Genomic DNA, 17,061 nt, shown 5'->3' with positions numbered 1-17,061 from the left:
TGCAGATTCATCCAGTTTAAGCTCAGCTTCATAACCTCGACTTCACCCCAACACCGCCATTTTAACGGCATTTACCATAACAATTTTACTTGTCGCTTTATCTCAAACTACTCCGTCTCCCAGCCTTTTATCTGCGACGACAACATTCATACTCCGAGAGCTCCTCCAAGATGTGCGCTCCATGAATTAAATTCGTTCGTCTACCCCAATACTGACTGTGGTACTAGGGAGAGCTTTGACAACATCTATCTCGACCTCTCAAAGCAGTCCGGCAAGTGTAAACTTGCAGAGACAGGCTTAGGATGGCGGCCCGCTGGAGGCGGCGACACTTTTACACTCGATAGCAGCAACATCGGCGCCGCCCAATGGAGCAAAGCAGCAAAGGGATTTGAGTTGAAAATCTTGTCGCGCTCGTCCGGTGTTATCCAACTCGACGGCTTCGACCAAGAAGTAAGTGCTTCATTTCTGTCCGTGCTGGCAGTGAACTTACGCTCGGTTTGCAAAACTTTCAGGACCTCGAGCGATTGAGCAAGGCGTTCAAGATTTGGTACGGTATCAACGTGGAAACCAGAGAGCACGCCCTCCGAGGATGGAACTGGGGCAAGGCAGAATTCACCAAGGCCGAGCTAGCCTTCAATGTCCAGAACCGACCTGCATTCGAAGTCCCCTACTCCGAAATCTCGAACACGAACCTTGCGGGTAAAAACGAAGTCGCCGTTGAACTTTCCCTTTCTACCGATGGGAATGACGAGAGCTCGAAACCAGCCGGGAGCACAAAGAACCGCGGTCGGAAGGCAGCGGCTGGTCCGGATGAGCTGGTCGAGATGCGTTTCTATATTCCTGGAACGGCGGTCAAAACAGAGAACGGTATCAAGGAGGAGAACCCGGAGGAGAAGGAGAATGGGGAAGAGGGCGGAGAGGAGGGTGGAGAGGAACAGAATGCCGCGAATCTGTTCTACGAGCTACTCATGGAAAAGGCGGAGATCGGAGATGTTGCTGGAGATACCTTTGCTACCTTCTTGGATGTTCTTCATCTCACACCCAGGTATGCACAATGCGACACCAGCGCTTTCTTCTATTTAATATTAACGATGTCTACAGAGGCCGATTCGATATCGATATGTATGAGTCTTCGTTCCGGCTGCGCGGAAAGACATACGATTACAAGATTCAGTATTCCTCTATTAAGAAATTCTTCCTGCTTCCCAAGAACGACGACACACACACACTCATTGTTCTCGGCCTCGAACCTCCGCTCCGCCAGGGTCAGACCCGTTATCCTTTCCTTGTTATGCAGTTGAAGTTGGACGAAGAGATCAGCCTTGAGCTGAACATGACAGAGTTCGTTTCCCCAGCTATTTTGTACGCACAGCTTTTTGCTAACGGCCGATAGTGAACTTCTCGACACTCGCTACAAGGACAAGCTAGAGTCACGCTATGAAGAGCCTATCCATCAAGTAATCACCAAGATTTTCCGTGGATTATCAGGCAAGAAGGTTATTATGCCATCGAAAGACTTTGTCAGGTTAGTTCCCCACGCCGACAAAAACGATGTCGAACGTACTAACAATTTTGAAGCCACCATGGCCACAGCGGAGTCAAATGCTCTATCAAGGCCAATGAAGGTCTCTTATATTTCCTGGATAAGAGTTTGATTTTCGTTCCCAAGCCAGCCACCTACATTCAGATTGAAAATGTCGCAGTCGTTACCATGTCCCGTGTTGGTGGTGCTATCTCGGCTAGTCGGACATTCGATATCACTGTCACCTTGAAGTCTGGCATGGGAGAACACCAGTTCAGCAACATTAACCGGTATGTGCTTTTCTAACTGATCCCTCGTGACGCTTTCCCATGCTAACCACGCTCTTCTCTAGCGAGGAACAACAACCCCTCGAAGAATTCTTCAAGGCAAAGAACATCCGCATCAAGAACGAGATGTCCGACGACGTAAGAATAACCTCCCTAACCCACCCTACAAAGAAGCAAAACTAACACATTCACACCAGACAAATGCCCTCATCGCAGCAGCCCTAGACAACGACGACATGATGTCAAGCGACGACGAAGCCGGCGCACGCCCGGACCGCGGCTCCGCCGACGAAGACGAAGAATCCGTCGATGAGGACTTCCACGCAGACTCGGACTCAGATGTTGCCGAGGAGTTCGACTCCGCGCACGAGAGTAGCGGCAGTGATGCTGAGATGGACGACGCCTCGGATGGCGGCGGTGGTGATGACGACGGCGATGCAGATATGTCTGACGGTGAACGGCCGAAGAAGAAGTCCAAGGTTGGGAAATAGGTCCCTACCTAATCTACTGGGGCTCTCCAGTGCGGTGCGGTGCAGCTGGATTGTACTTTACTTATGCATTTAGTTCGGATTTTAATAAAATTGGCGTAGCCGTACCGCTTTACTTTTGCTTGATCGCGCGTGGGCTCTTGTTAACAACGTAAAGACATCTATGGCCAAGGCCCAGAGCACTTAACTATCCCTCCTCGACCACGTCTGTAATTGAATTTTAGATTCACTTTAAAGACCTTTCTAGCGCTTTCGTCGGACTATATCGGCTCACTGCCCGGCCTGCAGAGATCAACAACCCACCGCAAATCCCAGACATGTCATATTTAATCCGAATCATTGCATGAACCATTTGTTAGAATTCCGCTAACGACAAGCCCTGAGACTATTGGACCTCGCTTGCATGGAATACACATGTTTTTAGAACAATCGGGACTAAAGTAACGTAGATCGTACTGGCTGTCGTCCCATGTTCTATCTGTCGAACCGGGGTAAATGCTCTTTAAAGAAGCATCGGTGATATTGAGGTTCCGGTCGATCATTTGAGTGAGTTGTTGGTATGGTTAATCATGGCTTTTGAGACATCAATGATCCAATGATATCCAATATCTAGCCATGATTTTCAGGTGAGATCGGGATGTTTGATCTCACACCACGCAGGTGGGTTTATACGTCGACAGTTGAGAAGAGTTGTGGTGAACGCATGATTCCGCACTGAACTGAAAGAGGCCAGAGATTATATCATAGTCAGCTACGTTGGGGATAAATGCGTAGGACAACATCTTTTAGTGTTGGACGCCAACGTCTACCGACGGGTTGTCTGGATGAATTGCATGAGTACTCGGAACAGAGACGGGCGCGTGCCTGCTTCGCAAATAGGACTACATGGTACATGCGTGATTGTAACATTCGCCAGCCTTCCATTTACCTTCTCATGGCAAATATCTCGATGCTGACCGGTGCTTCTTGTTGACGTGGCGTAGTCTGGTTGTTAGCGGGGAGGGTACTGATGAGGAAGTGACTAGTTCAGGTACTGAGACAGTTACCGCAATACCAGGTTAATAAACAACCTGAACTTGGACTTTGTGTCCAACCATCGCTTGGGAATCCTTGCAAGCTCAATTTGTGAATGTTCTCGCTGAGCAGAGATTCAAAATGCGATCAACGGGTGTATTCAAGGTTATGCTGGTGTGACAATACCGAAAGTCGTTAGGGCGGAGATGATTGGCTGTGGGGCCTGCTCTGTATTTTAACCCCTGATGATGACCGCCCAGATACCAAGATACCGACCAGGACACGCCCACATCTTAGCGATCTTCATAAGGTCTTGGGAAACGGTTTGGATCCTTCAACTCCAGGTTGGCCAGGTTTATCTATTTGTCTTTCCAGGTTGGGGCCTCGCATACCGCAGGTATCAGTGAGTGCCAGTCTCAGACAAACATACTACTTGAGTACGACGGACGAAGTACTACAGGTATGGCTGGTTGAGTAGCACATAACGGATTTGCAGGTTTGTGCCAGTTGTGCATTGGAAGTGCCAATTAAAAGAGAAAATACCAACCATGGAAGCTGTGCCATACAATTTGATGGTCCGGACGGGAATCAGCCAGTGTTGGCAGTTCTGGTCCTGTTCGTCTCGATCCTTGGGTCGGATGGGCCCCCAGCTGTTTAGGATAGCGAACCGGGCATGAAGAAGAGCAAGATACCACGCGTGTTCCAAATACCTTCAAGTAGAACTCAATAAGGAATAGCACAGCAGAAGGAGCATTGGAAAAGAGACATGTCGCCTAAGTTCTGCAGCGGGAGACAGTCGTTCCTACCGAAGATTTAGGCTGGGAGCCCCTTTCTTTGGCTAGCTGGCTCCTCCGACAACTGCTTCATCCACCCCATCAACTCTCCGCAGGTCCAGTCCCTCGACCCTTCCCCCTGTTCTTCATTGTTCTCTTCTCTCTTTCAGCGTCTTTTTTTTTTTCTCCCGTAATTTCTATTTCGAAGGAGTCTTTTTCTTCATCTGATCTCCATTTGAGCGGACCCTCACCCTCGTGGATTTCAGTCCCTTTCCTCGGATCTCCTTTTTCTAGTCAACGACATCTAAGGTAAGATGGCTCCTTTTTTTTTTGGCATCCTACCTCTGTGCCACAGAACACCTGTGGAAGTTGTGGTTTCATTGGGCCTGCTGGACGTTCTTACTCTGGCGCCCTCCTCTTGATCCTCGCTGCAAGGACTCTGTTTGCTAACGCAGAAGGTGCAACCTGTTCAGGGGAACTTTCTCTCCAGCGCTCGCTACCTCCACGCTCGCTTCCATATCACGTACTTTTCCTTCCACAATGGGTAAGCCCAGCGCTTGCTGTTTTTCTTTATCAATCTACGCCCGTCTGCCCATTCTTTGACTGTTGGATCTTCCTCTGTTACTCGGGCACCCCTCCCGATACGCTTCAAAACCATGTCCCCATCTCGACGACAGAGTGCGCATGGCCGCTCCCAGATAGACGTTCTGAGCATCGAGCACCCCATCGAAGAGGAACCTTCGCGGCCAAAGAGTTTCTCCCACTCGACGCGCACTAAACAATTGTCATCCGAGGGTGATTCTCAAATTCCTACAAGTGCTGACTCCATTTTCTCCCGTATAGCTTCACCACCACCTCCCAGCAATGACAGCCCGGCTCCCGCCTCTCCGCCCAGCAGCAAGCCCGGATCGCCCTTTGTTGAGCGCAGCAACCCGATGGGCTCCGGCAATGCCCAGACCGTGACCTCCAAGGACCCAAAGGCCGTTGCTCAGGCTGCCACCGACATGAAGAACGTGGTCCGTCGGAAGCTGACTGGCTACGTCGGTTTCGCCAACCTGCCCAACCAGTGGCACCGCAAGAGTGTTCGCAAGGGGTTCAACTTCAATGTGATGGTTGTTGGTGAGTAGTATATCGAAAAAGTTGGATCCATAGACCGAATCAACTGACTGGATTGCTAGGTGAATCTGGACTTGGAAAGTCTACTCTCGTAAACACTCTGTTCAACACCTCTCTCTACCCCCCAAAGGAGCGCACCGGCCCTAGTCACGACATCATTCCCAAGACTGTCGCTATCCAGTCCATCAGTGCTGATATCGAGGAGAATGGCGTTCGTCTTCGCTTGACTGTTGTCGACACTCCCGGATTCGGTGACTTCGTCAACAACGACGATTCGTGGCGTTCAATTGTGGAGAACGTTGAGCAGAGATACGATGCCTACCTCGAGGCTGAGAACAAAGTCAACCGTACAAACATCATCGACAACCGTATCCACGCCTGTGTCTACTTCATCCAGCCCACCGGCCACTCTCTGAAGCCCCTCGACATTGAAGTTATGCGCCGATTGCACAACAAGGTCAACCTGATTCCAGTGATCGCCAAGGCCGATACTTTGACCGACGATGAAATCTCCATGTTCAAGAAGAGGGTATGAATCTGCACGCTTCACTAATGTAAAGAATGTTCTGAATGCTAACGAAATTCGGTTTTTTTTAGATACTTGCCGACATTGAACATCACTCGATTCAGATCTTCGAGGGCCCTCGCTATGAACTTGACGACGAGGAGACCATTGCCGAGAACCAGGAAATCATGTCCAAGGTTCCGTTCGCAGTGGTCGGTGCCAACTCTGAGGTTTCCACTTCCGATGGCCGCAAGGTCCGTGGCCGTAGCTACCCTTGGGGTGTCATCGAGGTCGACAACGAGGAGCACTGCGATTTCGTCAAGCTGCGCCAGATGCTTATCCGCACCCACATGGAAGAGCTCAAGGAGCACACCAACAACCATCTGTACGAAAACTACCGCTCCGACAAGCTTACTCAGATGGGTGTTGCCCAGGACCCAAGCGTGTTCAAGGAGGTCAACCCTGCTGTGAAGCAAGAAGAAGAGCGTGCCCTGCACGAACAGAAGCTCGCCAAGATGGAGGCAGAGATGAAGATGGTCTTCCAACAGAAGGTGGCAGAAAAGGAAAGCAAACTGAAACAAAGCGAAGACGAATTATATGCTCGACATCGCGAGATGAAAGAGCAACTGGATCGCCAACGCGGCGAGTTAGAAGAAAAGAAATCCCGCCTCGAAAGTGGAAGGCCACTAGAAGAGAAGGGGAAGAGAAAGGGATTCTCTCTTCGTTAATCAGACGCTTCATTGTAAGCCCTGAACCCCTCCAAAAAGCCATGCAAGAGCCACCAATAGTATGTATGGTCGCCGGAGGCTCACTGGTGGTTCTACGTTTGATTCTCCACGACTTGTCGATTGATCGAGCCCTCTCTACAACGTCCGGCCTTCTTTTATTTCGTGTTTTTCATCGTTCTCGACGCTCCCTATCATCCGACTCTCTTATCTGCTTCCAGTAATGACTGAATCTAATTGAGTGGACCGAAAGGGGGGAAAGGATTGCCTCGTTGTCTTGCCTTGGGCTTATACAGGAGATGTGCCAGGATACAAGGGCGACTTTCAGACTCATAATCGATCTGTTTGCGTGCTCGAGTGATCTGGTCCTGGATTTGCAAGATGATGCACGGGGTGGCGGCCTGCAATCCGCCTCAGGTTGGGAATTTACTGCCTCATGTCCACAATTCACTTCTTGTTATGTACTTTTGCCTACGTTATACCTCGTTCCCGCCTGCTTCCTATTACCCTTCTGTGGTCCAGTGCTGCTACCGTTCTATATTTCGTTGCACCTTTGTCTCTTCTACACATTTTAGTGAGATCACCCACCCTCGACCATCTTTCTGGACGCTTTCCTTAAACCTCTTGCGAAATTTGTTCTGTTAGTTGCAATTTGAAGTTTTAAAAAAGCACAGACTGTGTCCCATGTAGCGACCGTCAAAACGACGTGCGAGGCGAAACTCGAGAAAACTAAGCAGGTGCTCAAGACAGATACCAGGTGTCAAGCGTAAATAACGAAATCAGATATAAAAAGCCGTAATAAGACAAGGTTGCATCATTGCAGGGTCAGCGACGTCACCGGTTCCGCTGATATACAAAGAGGCTCCCGAGGGTCAGGTTCCCTCATGGGAGGAGCTTCCCCATCCGATCCCCGTCCGCCGGCACACACCAAAAGCAGTGACCCGAAACTAACTACCGCCTCCCCGCCCAGCCTCCCTCACAGGTACAACCTTTCCTCCAGGACGGAAACCTCGTTTACTCAGTTCTTATCACTTGTCTATCCTTTCTCAGAGTTGGCTATCTGCACCCCCTCGTCTTCGTCCTTGTCGGACAGCTTCCTCTTCCCCTCCCTCGTGCTCCGATCCTCCGCTGAGACCACCCGTTCACATTCCACGTCAACTAGTTCAGAACGCCCCATTTCAGCGAATTCGACTCTCATGGCTCCTCCTCCGTCAAATATGCCTTTGGTTGAAAGGCTCAAGGCTCTCGCCCAGACATTGCAGTACGTTTTTTTTTTTTGGTTCCTGCATCGTGCGCTCCATGACTGACCAGGTGTCATCCTACAGATTTGCTTGGTTCATTGGGTAGGTTTCTCGATTCCTTGGTCTTTACCTAGCGGCGATACATGTTTCTTCAAACCGCCACGCCCAATTTCGAATATTTTGGCCTCAGAATTTGAGCTTTTCTCGCTTCTGAAATAGCAGCCTATTTGGCGGTGACCATTCAATTGCCTGTTGAGCAATCGGGAAGAGCAGTGCTGACTGACCGACTTAGGCATGTGACATTGCTAGGCTCTGTCTTCCGTTACCTGCTCTCCTATGTTACCTTTAACTACTACTCCGGTGCGGCGCAGGTGTCTTATCGCCTAGCGTTTGTATCTGCTGCTGTTACGTATGGAATTGTCGTGTACAAAGGTCATATCGCACGCGGTCGCCTCCAGGGGAGCCTTCCCAACGTTGTACTAAAGCTTGCGGGTGACGAAAATGTCCAATATCTGGGTTAGTAGCCGCACGACAGGAGCTAATTGTTCGTGCTAACAATCTCAATTCCAGGAATGGCCTTGGTGTGGCTTTACTCCCGCCAGATTCCCCTTGCTCTATTGCCATTCAGCGTTTACTCGGTTTTCCACGTTGCGACTTACACTCGGGCCCACTTGATTCCTACCCTCCAGCCTCCCAGTGCGGCAGCTGGATCTCCCGGCGGTCGATCGGCTGTGAAACAATCGCCTTTGGCAGAGACTATCGGACGGTTCGTTAAACAATACTATGATGCCAGCATGGATCTTGTTGCTGGCTTGGAAATTGCCCTTCTATTCCGCTTGGCCGTTGCCATCCTCACTTTCTCCAAGAGCAGCATTCTCCTCTTTATCATCTACCTAACCTTCTTCCGAGCCCGCTATAGCCAGAGCTCCTTCGTCCAACAGGCCGTCCGTCACTTCACTGCAAGAGTCGATGCCTCCGTGTCTCACCAAAGCACTCCTCCGGCGGTGCGTCAGGGTTGGGAAGGTTTCAAGGACGTCGTGCGCCAGGCATATCAGGCTACAGACGTTAGCCGCTTCACTTCCGGAGCAGGTGCCAAGAAGCCCCAATAGAGAACGACAACGATAAATGGAGACGATTTGCCAATATGTAGGGGGCAACTTTAGGGAAACAACAACTGAATGGCGTTTCCATAGCACCGCGCTACCTGCTATCGTCGAATCCAACCGGACTTAGTCACAGTTACTGTGACTGACGAACTTGACGAATCCGATGAACCATCAATCCCGACGTCTTTTGAGTCGATGGTATCGTAACGAGGAAGACGGTTATTATGAGCTGTGTGATCAGCAAAGGGGCTGTGAGAGAGTGTGTAGTTTTGGGTGTTAGCTTATGACGAACATGATTGTTTCTTTTTTTTTTTTTTCTTCTTGTCCAATTCGGAGTCGACAAATGCTGTGAGGGGTATTGTCCTCTGGTGTTTTCGTTTATCATCTCCTTGCTCTGTTTATCCTGTTCTCTATCTCGAATGCGAAAAAAAAAAAAAAAAAAGAAAAAACAAAAATTGAGGAATTTCCTTGAGTGTTTGGTTTGAAACAAGTAGAATATTAATGACCAACTCAATTCTGCCATAAACGGAGCATATCCTCTTTAACGGTACATCGAAGTAGACTAAATATTGCTTAACAACGTCATGCCTTCGCGAGATACAAAACGCCGAGGTATGTTTATGCCTGAGGCCTCTCTCGGGCTCGGGCGGCGGAGAAAACGGGAGTCCGACCAAAATTTTGGGGCCTTTCTCAGTCACCTCTCAGAATCATCGTTTTTCATGACGAGAGAAGTTGCGATGCTGATTTGCTTTCTGACATACTCTCGCTGACACTGGCATATATGTTCGTTCTTCTTTAATCTGCATATTTCCTTTGCCGTACCCCATTATCCTCTCCGGTCTTCTTCGCCTTTACCCTCGCCTGGGGTGGCGCCGTTCAGTTAACCCGACACCGCCGCATCACAACTAACCGTGGTCTCGCCCGCACCACGATTCGTTGGGTTGCGGTGTTCTTGCAATGAGCTTGACCTCGCGCGTATTCAGCCTGTTTACGCCGACAACCGCATCCGCTGATTCCACCACTCCGGCAGTTCAGTCGGCCAATTCCAGCCATGCCACTCATACTGCGCCGATAAGGTCAGGGATTGACACGAATGTACACAATGTACCGACAGACCTAGAAGAGGAGGAGCCGCGTCCTCCCTATGTTCATGTGTGTTTCTCCTTCTATTCCTCGGGCTCGCTTTATCATTATATCGCAGAGACCTAGTGCGCCCGATTATCAAAAATGAGCTAACCCAAGACTCCCTCAAGGCAATGCTCGCTGGAGGTATAGGTGGTACCTGCGGTGATATGCTGATGCATTCACTGGATACCGTCAAAACGCGGCAACAAGGTGATCCTCACTTTCCTCCGAGATATACCTCAATGACCTCGTCATACGCGACAATATACCGACAAGAAGGGCTTTTGCGTGGGTTATATGGTGGAGTTACGCCTGCATTATTCGGATCTTTTCCGGGTACATTAATTTTCTTCGGTTGTTATGAGTTCACGAAACGAAAGATGCTGGACGCGGGGATTAATGCTAATGTAGCATATTTGTCTGGTGGTAAGAAGCCATCGTCAAATCCATCTATATATGCATTGTGCTGATAAGATGATTACACAGGATTTTTGGCTGACCTCGCTGCTTCCATCGTTTATGTTCCCAGTGAGGTCTTGAAAACTCGATTGCAGCTTCAGGGCCGCTATAACAACCCATATTTCAAGTCCGGATACAATTACCGCTCTACTGGAGATGCGTTGCGCACAGTTATTCGCCAAGAGGGGTTCTCGGCCCTTTTTTACGGCTACAAGGCGACTATCTTCCGCGATCTCCCCTTTTCCGCTTTACAATTCGCATTCTACGAACAAGAACAACGGGTAGCAAAGGAGTGGGTGGGCTCTCGAGACATCGGATTGGGCCTGGAAGTTTTAACTGCTGTCACGGCGGGTGGAATGGCTGGTGTGCTCACCTGCCCTATGGACGTGGTGAAAACACGAGTCCAAACCCAGCAAAACCCGGAGCCTACAGCCGCCCCAGCTGCACCGAAACCACCAGCGGAACATAAGCCAACGTCGGGTGTGCGGACACAAACGCGACCGATTTCAACCTCAGCACCTGTAGCTTCGCCGGCACCACCCGTGACAATGCGGTTGGACACTTCTTCCTTCTTTACCGGTCTGAAGATGATTTACAAGACGGAGGGCGTCGCAGGTTGGTTCCGAGGCGTCGGCCCACGAGGAGTGTGGACCAGCATCCAGAGCGGGACGATGCTGGTCATGTACCAATACCTGCTCAAGCAGTTTGAAGCCTTTGAGAACATGGAGAACTCCAACCCTCTTTGAATGTGCTTCGCGCTCCTTCCATTCACTGTTCAATGCCACGGCCGACGGACGGATTGAGGGCAGGAGAAAGCAGTACTTTTTCGATTGTAGATATACCGCATTGGATCTGGATGGCTAGGTTAGTGGGGCGTTTTGTGGGATTTTTCGATTCTTCCTTGACTTGCGCGCCCGGTTGTTGACGGCATGGCATGATGGCCCTCTCTCCCTCTCATGTACACGTGTATATACACTTTTCTTTGCTTGCTTTGCTAGGGGGTTACGGTTGATATAGAATAGAACCTAGGTAATTGTACAATAGAATAGACCAGCACGTACTTCACGATGCACGCGTCGAACAACGTAATTGTTTGCTAATTGCTTCTGATAATGAAAATGATCTGTGCACTGCAGCGGATGTATATCATTCCTTAAATGGAAAGAGAGGGGGCCGAAATGTAAACAAAGGCGGGACGGCTGTGATTGGCTCCGCGCAGCAACGTCGATTGTCAAGTCGTGACCCGGGCTCTGGTTCTCCCTTCCTCTGCCCCGGCCTGTTATTTGTTATTATTACTCTACCTCTGATCCATACCGTCTCCCAACCTTAGATTACTTCTTATTTGTTTCCCCATCGCCTCCCGCGCGTGGATCAATTCTATCTAAACTTCCACACTCCCCCTTGCTCTGCTCCCGTTATCGCATGGTCCGCGCGTATCGTCATGTCTTCCGGATTGCCGTACTTGCAAAAGCTGCGCAAGGCGCAGCTAATTGAATTCGCTGAAATTGTTGCTCTTCAAGAGTAAGTCGCGACTTTGTCCGCAAGAATATCGCGTTTCGCGCGTGCTAATTGCGATTCCTCGCATCCAGCTATGAAGATGACACCAAGCCTGACCTTGCCGCCAAGCTGGACGAACACCTTCAAGCTAACAGCTCCATCTTTGGAAAGGACAAGCGACTAGCAGATTACTACAAGCGCACGTCGCAATCGCCGGCTTCACCCGTGAAGAGAACCGCCAGCAAGGCTAGCAGGAGCGAGAGCACGCCTATCAAGGCTGAAGCCTCGAGTACAAGCTCAGCAGCCCCCAAGTCTGCCCGTCGGCGACAGACCAAGGCAAGAGAGGAAGCGGGGCCTTCGTATGTCGTGCCCTTTTTTGTTCCGCGCTGTTCCGATAGCTAACGCGACCATTGCAGCGATATTCCCGCCAATGCGCCCTCGCAACCGCTTATAGATGTAGCTGTTCGGGACGTGTCTGCTGTGACCCCCGCACGCCCTCTTCTCGATGCGGCCGATCAGACTCCAGCTTTGGACTCAGCATCTCAGCGTCATCGATTGCCCCCGTCGCCTGCCGTTGTCACTGAGGCTATTGAGCGGCAAACGACTGCATGGCGCCAGAGCATCGGCGAGGCCTGGGAGGGTTCCGGTGTTCAGGAACAATCGAACTCGCTGCGCACAACTCTCAGCAGTGTCAAGGCTGTCGAGGTGATTGTCACGCTTCTTGAGGGGTTTAGCCTTATCAGGGAGGTTCTGCCGCTGCGCTATCTTGCTACGATCCCATCCATTGAAGCTATCCACTCTCCAGCGGTTCCGATCAAGGTCCCCGATCTCTTCGTGCTGGTTGACAGCGCGTTCTGGGCGCCGGTCTCATTGTGGATACTTACCAGCGTGCTCCTGCCTTTGACCGTTGCTTATTTCTTCAACATTAGCTTGCAAGTCACGCAGTCTGGTAGTTCTGGTGTCCAGACCCGCCGCCGCAGCAGCAGTGCAAGCAGTGGCCAGACACCTTTTGATCCCCTTAGCTTTAACATCGCCAAGGCAATTGCCGCGTACATTGTCTATGCGCACGGGTTTACCTTTTGGAATATCTATGGCAGGGACGCGATTACAACAGTCAACGCGTCCATCCCATTCCAATACGCAGGGATACTTACTGGTGCTGCCATCGGCACCATCGGTACTCTGTATGAGGCTATTCTGAGGAAGTGATCAGCTTCCTTGTGAAAAGTAGCTATTTTGAGGAAGCAATGGACTTCCTTGCTCACAAACGGTGTATATCAGTGGTAGGATCCGGGTCGAATTGTTTTGGTTTATATTGAACTTACCTGGTCGTCAACGGTATGCCATGACATGGATATGGAATGTATGAAGATCCGAAAGGCAGTTTTTCTTTTTGGTAGAGCTCGCGAGCTTGGGCGATTTTTGACTTTTTTGATGAATGTGTTTTATGTTTGCCTTCTTGTTTCCCGTTTGTTGTATTGCCGAAGGGGATGCGTCGCTACCTACAATTGAGAGTGTGGCCTTTCCAGGATTTGATCATCGGGTGCTCAAGTTTATTGATATCCTCGCTTTCTTGGTCTTCAGGTTTATTCCGGCGCGGTGAGAATGGGATTATTACTGGTTATTTTTGGTTTTCTTGGGATGGGATGAGGATATATGTACAGTGTACAGTTCTTTGGTTCCCCTTATTGCCTCTTGATGCCTTTATGCGGGACAGGCGCCATCTATTATATTATGCTGGTTAGGGAAAGATTTAATGCACCCGGTTTCTCTATATCACTTTTTTGTTTTCCGTCTCATTCTTCCTCTAACAAATATAATTTGTACATAGTCTAAAGTCTCATGCAGCGGATTAAAATGAAAGGAAAAAAAAAAAAAAAAAAAACGAAGCAATCTAAATCAGAATTATGGTCATGGTCATGGTCATGACCTTGACCCAATCCCGCGCTTCAGCCTTCTTGCTAACTCCAACGTAAACAAAATAGGGACCCCCGTTTGTACCTGCACAGTCTCGGCGCGGATATGATTACTCGTGCTAAGTTGGCCCCCGATTTCGGTCTTCCAGTCTTCAACGTCCCACTCGAATCCAGATATTGTGATCCGTGCGGGACCTAAGATGGGGATTATGCCGACGTTTTCTTCGAGGAGGAAGTCTGCCTCTTTTGAGTCTCTTGATCTCATTTCTGATGATGGAAGTGATGATTGGTTTGGTTGTGATCTGTTCGTCCGCGGGACATGGATGATATTCTTCCCCGGTTGGAGGACAAACGTGATACTCTCCTCGGAGATGAGGTAAATTTTTCTGTCTGATGACCCTTGTGTCTGTGTTTGTGTCTGATTTTGGCTCTCGCTCCGGCTCACCTCATATAGGTGATGGATCTGCGAGAATGCCTGGTCTACGCGGCCGCCCAGCCCGCCCAGGACAAGAACGGATAGACGTAGGCTCTCATCAGAGTCGCCATTCTGACGCACATAACGGGAAAGGATGTCCTTCTCATTCTGGCGGATATGGCTCATGCTCTTGGTGAAATCTGTCGAGTACATGTCGTCGATCTCGATGATGTTCACGCCTAGGTTTGCGTAGTGCGTCCGCACCTCTGGGCGGATGGAGTCCAGGTCGCCGATGATTGTTGAGGGGAGCTTTGGATTACCTGGTCAGTTTCTTTTTACTCCTTGAGATTGAAACTGGGCTGAGCTGTTGTTTTAGGAGAAGGAATAAAATACATACATCAACGCTCTCTTCGCCTCGCGACTTCGCGGACTCGAAGAACCAGTTTGCGCCGCCATCGGCGCAGACAGTTGCAAGGGCTATGCATCTATATTAGTCTTTCAATGCTCGTTTAGAACGTATACTTTTAAATTTCCACACTACACTCGATTTGGTAACAGTGCATACTGACGGGTGTGCAAATGGTGCACAAGGGATATATAACATACCACGTTTTCGCAAAATGGCGAGTGCAGTCTCATTGATTGGATGGTTCAGGACTAGCAAGACAAATGGATGCGGTTGGATTGATTCATCCTCGCGGAAGAACTGAGTTGGATCCCATTCCATTGTCAGTGTGGATATTGAGCTGTCCGTCTTTCTAGGTGCGGTTTCGTATATCGTGACTGACGGCGCGGTTTAGCCTAAACGGGATATACCACTTGGTTCAATCGGCAGGAATATTCGAAAGGTAGCGAATAGGATGACTAGGTGTCTATATTAAACTAGATATATCGTGTTAAGACGAGGTTGAAAACATGACTGATAACTCTTTTTGGCAGGTGGGCGCGTTTGCACTGGTCGTAAATGCTGAGTCAGCATGTGCCTTAACCACCAAATTGACATCATTCCGAACATCATGCATCCATTAGTCCATATATTGGCACGCAGGTTTGTGGGAGTGGAGCTAATGGCATAGCAAGATACTGTATTGATGCGGCTAATCCTGTCGAGTTGTGTTATTACAAGTATAAGGCGATATTTGTGGGGTAAGATTTCTAGTGAAGAAAGTGTATATATAGTGTGGAAGGGGTCGTCCACGTGGGGATTGTCTTGACATGTCTTCATAGACATGACAGGGAAATGATATGAATAGGGCTGTTTCGTCGCCCTACTCACAGGCAGCAGCGAAAGATACCGCAGTATATGATATACGGTGTATTTAAGTGCGTCAGAATCGCAGTGGGCTGGACGGATCGATGATGGGAACTCCGAAGGATAATACAATTCCGAATCCAGTTACGATTCAATCTGACAAACCTAAGGATATGCTAATCAACAAACTATTATGTATATTATTCATCCGAATAGTCTAGACTCCTCCGCAATAGTAATAGAAAGAATGAAAGATAACAGGGATAGCGCAAAACAAAAGAAATTCCGTCTAAATTATCATAATCGTAAGAGCTTCTGCCTGTTCCCCAATTCCCGGTCCAGACCCCCAAAGTACAAAGTAAGACGAGCTGTCCCGTGCCGGTGACTGCACAACTACCGAAAAGCCATGTACTCAGCCATGGCTTGGTAATGGAGGGCGGCGTCCTTGTTCTTCGAACCATCGTTGCTTTTGCTTTTGTTCTTAAAGAGCCACTTGCGCTTCGCCTCTTCCTTCTCTTTTACGATAGTGGATGTGGAGGCAGTGGAGTACGTCGAAGAGGCATCGTCGAAGGTCTTAGTGGAGGTTGTGGTGGAAGACTTGGTGTTGTTGGAAGCCATTGTTGATTTATTGTTTGAAAGAGGCCGGCGCTATATCGAAATGGTATTCTGAAAGTAATTGAAGTGACAGAGAGCTTTGAAGAGTTATGGATGTAGCCGAGGGTTGTTTTTTTTGGCTTTTGAAATGCAGTATATAAAGCGCGAGTACTATGATACTGAAGGGTTGATTTTGGTAAGAGTCCCCAAAGAGCGATCTCGACTGTTTGAACGACGTTGATGTTGCTGATGAGAAGAGGATCCAGACGAGGGATTGCGATCCCTATATATGCTCCTGCTTGAGCCATCTCGACGCAGGGCTGACCACATATTTTACTCCGATCAAGCTTCGGAGTTGCCAAGAACAGAGAAAGGATGCAAATGACGCAGGCAGACGACCAAATTCGAAGGCCCAAAGCTTAGCAATGGGAAATCTTCCTGCAGGATGGTCCCCACCTCCCTTGCAAACGACCAGTCTCCTGTAGAGGTTTCAGCCGTGGCGGGCTAAACCATTCAAATGTGGTATCGCCGCATGGTGCGGAAAGGCGTGAACGGATCTGCCAAAGGGTGACTCAGGCCACCACGCGCGGCGTCCGTTTACGGCTTCGTATTCAACATGGAATGACGCCCTCCTTGGCACGCCCTTGGACGAGCCCCCGTTGTCATTATTTGCTATTGGACCGCCAAAGATGCGCTTTTTGGGAGCCAACTCGTCGAGCCGTCCCTGGACCCAAGGGTCTGGACCGACTGAATGACTCAGGCCAAAACCCCAGCTACAGCCACGCAACGGAGATGGATCTGGTGTTCCATAGGTGAAGTTTGCATGTGGACTCGTATACGAGGTTGCTGCCTTTGGGCGTGTTTGTTCCATTTGTTCCGTCCGGTGTTGAACTGTGTGATTATGGATCGGGTCTACTCCGAGGCTGAACTCCGATGTCAATGTGAACTCCGACAGCACGCTATTCCGAGCGAGAAAATCACTGCGCCATGGAAACACCCTGGATAGGCAGCTAGGTGAGCGCATTT

General features: G+C 49.6%; 7 protein-coding genes across 7 annotated transcripts; 5 read left to right on the top strand and 2 right to left on the bottom strand.

Moving 5' to 3' along the window:
* The first annotated feature begins 7 nt into the window (after nucleotides 1–7).
* On the top strand, nucleotides 8–2,666 carry ASPSYDRAFT_49331 (FACT complex subunit POB3). Its single transcript, XM_040847812.1, has 8 exons — nucleotides 8–172; nucleotides 228–450; nucleotides 513–1,045; nucleotides 1,102–1,341; nucleotides 1,394–1,525; nucleotides 1,579–1,812; nucleotides 1,875–1,947; nucleotides 2,007–2,666. Coding segments are annotated over exons 1-8 (1,731 nt in total). The 5' UTR covers nucleotides 8–170; the 3' UTR covers nucleotides 2,301–2,666.
* A 2,074-nt stretch (nucleotides 2,667–4,740) lies between these two features.
* Nucleotides 4,741–6,433, top strand: aspB (septin AspB; the record flags this gene model as incomplete). Its single annotated transcript, XM_040845295.1, has 3 exons — nucleotides 4,741–5,203; nucleotides 5,263–5,729; nucleotides 5,798–6,433. The coding sequence occupies 3 exons, from the start codon at nucleotides 4,741–4,743 to the stop codon at nucleotides 6,431–6,433; spliced, it is 1,566 nt and encodes a 521-aa protein (XP_040698962.1).
* A 1,193-nt stretch (nucleotides 6,434–7,626) lies between these two features.
* On the top strand, nucleotides 7,627–8,780 carry ASPSYDRAFT_93169 (uncharacterized protein; the record flags this gene model as incomplete). Its single annotated transcript, XM_040852792.1, has 4 exons — nucleotides 7,627–7,691; nucleotides 7,756–7,773; nucleotides 7,964–8,187; nucleotides 8,242–8,780. 4 exons carry the CDS (start codon nucleotides 7,627–7,629, stop codon nucleotides 8,778–8,780), a joined length of 846 nt encoding a protein of 281 aa, XP_040698961.1.
* A 65-nt stretch (nucleotides 8,781–8,845) lies between these two features.
* Nucleotides 8,846–9,355, bottom strand: ASPSYDRAFT_449620 (uncharacterized protein). Its single transcript, XM_040846943.1, has one exon. The coding sequence runs from the start codon at nucleotides 9,298–9,300 to the stop codon at nucleotides 8,911–8,913; it is 390 nt and encodes a 129-aa protein (XP_040698960.1). The 5' UTR covers nucleotides 9,301–9,355; the 3' UTR covers nucleotides 8,846–8,910.
* A 114-nt stretch (nucleotides 9,356–9,469) lies between these two features.
* Nucleotides 9,470–11,490, top strand: ASPSYDRAFT_49327 (putative mitochondrial carrier protein). The gene is made up of 3 exons (XM_040847811.1): nucleotides 9,470–9,929; nucleotides 10,031–10,328; nucleotides 10,389–11,490. Exons 1-3 carry the CDS (start codon nucleotides 9,735–9,737, stop codon nucleotides 11,105–11,107), a joined length of 1,212 nt encoding a protein of 403 aa, XP_040698959.1. The 5' UTR covers nucleotides 9,470–9,734; the 3' UTR covers nucleotides 11,108–11,490.
* A 312-nt stretch (nucleotides 11,491–11,802) lies between these two features.
* On the top strand, nucleotides 11,803–13,067 carry ASPSYDRAFT_93167 (uncharacterized protein; the record flags this gene model as incomplete). The annotated part of the gene is made up of 3 exons (XM_040852791.1): nucleotides 11,803–11,882; nucleotides 11,951–12,217; nucleotides 12,275–13,067. The coding sequence occupies 3 exons, from the start codon at nucleotides 11,803–11,805 to the stop codon at nucleotides 13,065–13,067; spliced, it is 1,140 nt and encodes a 379-aa protein (XP_040698958.1).
* Nucleotides 13,068–13,781: 714 nt separating this feature from the next.
* On the bottom strand, nucleotides 13,782–14,916 carry ASPSYDRAFT_60884 (thiamine diphosphokinase; the record flags this gene model as incomplete). The annotated part of the gene is made up of 4 exons (XM_040849915.1): nucleotides 13,782–14,180; nucleotides 14,220–14,498; nucleotides 14,587–14,666; nucleotides 14,796–14,916. The coding sequence occupies 4 exons, from the start codon at nucleotides 14,914–14,916 to the stop codon at nucleotides 13,782–13,784; spliced, it is 879 nt and encodes a 292-aa protein (XP_040698957.1).
* Between the last annotated feature and the right edge of the window lie 2,145 nt (nucleotides 14,917–17,061).

This window comes from Aspergillus sydowii (genome assembly GCF_001890705.1).
Source record: "Aspergillus sydowii CBS 593.65 unplaced genomic scaffold ASPSYscaffold_12, whole genome shotgun sequence".
In the NCBI taxonomy this organism is placed as follows: Eukaryota; Fungi; Ascomycota; class Eurotiomycetes; order Eurotiales; family Aspergillaceae; genus Aspergillus; species Aspergillus sydowii.
The sequence above is the reverse complement of the archived record's forward strand: the minus strand, read 5'-3'. Positions and strand labels throughout refer to the sequence as shown.

What these genes read in the sequence shown, in the direction of transcription:
- ASPSYDRAFT_49331 (XM_040847812.1), top strand. An exon ending in CTTGAGCTGAACATGACAGA is followed by an intron (nt 1,342 to 1,393) that starts GTTCGTTTCCCC and finishes AACGGCCGATAG; the next exon opens with TGAACTTCTCGACACTCGCT. An exon ending in CAGTTCAGCAACATTAACCG is followed by an intron (nt 1,813 to 1,874) that starts GTATGTGCTTTT and finishes GCTCTTCTCTAG; the next exon opens with CGAGGAACAACAACCCCTCG.
- ASPSYDRAFT_449620 (XM_040846943.1), bottom strand. Translation starts at nt 9,300, where the DNA reads ATGGCAGAATTGAGTTGGTCATTAATATTCTACTTGTTTCAAACCAAA.
- ASPSYDRAFT_49327 (XM_040847811.1), top strand. Translation starts at nt 9,735, where the DNA reads ATGAGCTTGACCTCGCGCGTATTCAGCCTGTTTACGCCGACAACCGCA. An exon ending in CGCGTCCTCCCTATGTTCAT is followed by an intron (nt 9,930 to 10,030) that starts GTGTGTTTCTCC and finishes GACTCCCTCAAG; the next exon opens with GCAATGCTCGCTGGAGGTAT. An exon ending in TGTAGCATATTTGTCTGGTG is followed by an intron (nt 10,329 to 10,388) that starts GTAAGAAGCCAT and finishes ATGATTACACAG; the next exon opens with GATTTTTGGCTGACCTCGCT.